This window comes from Triticum dicoccoides, chromosome 5A (assembly GCF_002162155.2).
Source record: "Triticum dicoccoides isolate Atlit2015 ecotype Zavitan chromosome 5A, WEW_v2.0, whole genome shotgun sequence".
Classification (NCBI taxonomy): Eukaryota; Viridiplantae; Streptophyta; class Magnoliopsida; order Poales; family Poaceae; genus Triticum; species Triticum dicoccoides.
The window spans coordinates 695,415,032-695,417,433 of NC_041388.1; the positions used below are offsets into that span (position 1 = coordinate 695,415,032).

At 49.9% G+C, this 2,402-nt stretch overlaps 1 protein-coding gene across 1 annotated transcript in view; it reads left to right on the forward strand.

Annotated features, from left to right (window-relative positions):
• Window positions 1–2,402, forward strand: part of LOC119304257 (transcription factor bHLH168-like) — a 5,872-nt gene that overhangs the window by 1,672 nt on the left and 1,798 nt on the right. The window contains exon 3 of the mRNA XM_037581434.1: window positions 1,544–1,936. Coding sequence (XP_037437331.1) covers window positions 1,544–1,936 — 393 coding nt within the window. The remainder of the gene's footprint in view (window positions 1–1,543; window positions 1,937–2,402) is intronic.

The following is a 2,402-nucleotide window of genomic DNA, read 5'->3' on the forward strand; positions in this document are numbered from 1 at the left end:
TATATTACTCGAAGGACTCGGCAGTCATACAGTGTTTTTATCGAAAAGATAAAAGCAACAAGATAAAGGAAGACAACAGGGGGGAGGGAGTGGCTCATCTATGCTAAGCACAAGCAAGGAGCAAGGCGCGAACGACCATCAGCTGGTGGCGCTCATGGTCACGGAAGCGCCTACTCCAGATAAGGAGGTCATCGGAAGCCTTCTGAAGAACTGACCTCGCGTCACACTGTTGGCGGTTGAAGACCACGTCGTTCCGTGCCTTCCAAACCTGCCAGAGGAGAACAAACAGCCCGTCTCTCCAACACGAGCGAGAGACAGACTCAGGGGGAGCAGAGGAGAGAGCCTCGCCAACACAATGTAGGGAGCCCATGCTGAGCCGCCCCCAGACCTCGGCAGCGCGCGTACAGGTGATGAAGAGGTGGTCAATGGTCTCATCAGAGCCACAAGACTCGCATGACGGGGTGGGGGAGCAACTTTTGGCGTGGAGGTTCACCCGCGTGCTAAGGCGCCCGCCGGTGAGGAGACGCGCGAACACCTTGATCTTCGAGGGGAGGCGGGAGGCCCAAATCTCGGAGGAGGTGAGGTCGGTGCAGCCGTGCAGAGAGAGCACCCGGTACACTGCACGTGAGGAGAACCGCGTCTCCGGGCCCCAGGCCATGATCCGGCGATCCGCCCTAGGGTAGAGATGGACGGAGCGGAGCACCACCCGGACCGCCTCCAGCTCCGCTGCGGCCACAGCGGACAGTCGCGGCTGAAGCGAGATGCCGTCCCGAAGGACACCCGCGACGGTGGCGTTAGGCCGTGTCGAGTGGGAGAAGAGAGCCTTGAACTCGAAGCACGGCGCACATCCGGGGAGCCACCTGTCCTGCCAGAAAGAAGTAGTGCAGCCATCCCCGAGCTCCACGCGGGTGACCGACCTGTACATCGGCAGACCCATGTCGACGATGCTCTGGAGAAAAGACGGAGACGACGTGGAATCACCGATGTCGCCGCGGGAGCAGCAGAGGAACCACTGCTTCCAAGGCGGAGACTTCGGGAGGTGAAGCTTGTGGACGAAGTTGAGAAGCAAGCACATATTTTGCCGTCGAAGGTCGCGGATCCCGAAGCCACCTTCCTGCACATCAACACACACATTATCCCAAGCAATTAGACAGCGAGCACCCGAGCAAGTATCCTTGCCGGTCCAAAAAAAAGCACGACGCCTACGATCGATTTGCTCAACGACACCAGGAGGGAGAAGAAAGGAGCACATAAAGTACGTGGGGAGGTTACTAACCAAGAAGTCAAGTCTTTTCCTAACTGCTTTAGGTACCACATATCGTTGAAGAAACCCCACAATTGGTCTTTTGTTAGATGATTCTGTAATCCAAAAGGTTTTATTATGTGTGATTGTGCATCATGATGCAAAGACCGGTAAAAATAGAACTCTTCCATTGTCTAAAATATAATGTTGTTTGAGCGAAGTAAATCATGTCAAGAAATAAAAATTGTAAATTCTTCCACATAATGTTTCCATATTGTTGTTCCTTAAATGTGTGTGTAGGATACAATGACCCAACTAGGCAGCCTGGATGTTGGGGCGTCATACATCAAGAAGCTGAAGGAGAGGGTCGATGAGCTACAACGTAGGAGGAGCTCTGTGCAGGCCTTGGATACCTTAAAAGGAGATACTAGCATCCCAACGCCCACTACCACGACTACCACAAGCAGTGGTGCAGGGTCGCCAGAGGAAGAGAAAGCTTGGGAGGCATCGGAACCGGTGTTGCAGGTGCGGCAACACGATGATTCAAGCATGGAGGTGAGACTGATATGCTGCATGGAGAGGCCGATCAAGCTCCATGAGGTAATCACCATCCATGAGGAAGAAGGTGCTGAGATCATCAACGCCAATCACTCGGTTGCTGGCCACAAAATGTTCTATACTATACACTCTCGGGTATGTATATATAGGTTCAGCCTTTTGCTTTTGCAACTAGCAAATATATCTACGTTGCAAAATGTATGGCACACAACAGTCTTAAGGATTCAAGTTTTCAACAATAATTAATTACACCTATAAAATATAGTTTATATTATATGGAAATCGTATCACTAGATTCGTATTCAAAAGCACCTGATTCTGAATGAAACGATTTTTGTGCCAAAAGCAGTCTTCCTTTTTGGAACTTTGCATCAGTAGCCTTATAAAAATACTTGACCATAATTTATTGAGAGGTACCCATTTGTTTCTAGTGTAATATTAAACTGAATAGCGACATATATATACAAGTAAAATGCACATCGTAAGAGAAAAAGATGAGAGCGGTGCATCCATGTACCCATAGGTCAAAATGGGAACCATAGATTCCTCCCAAAAATTTTCTCAAAAGCTGTGGAGCTATAACAAGAGACCCAAAAAAAGT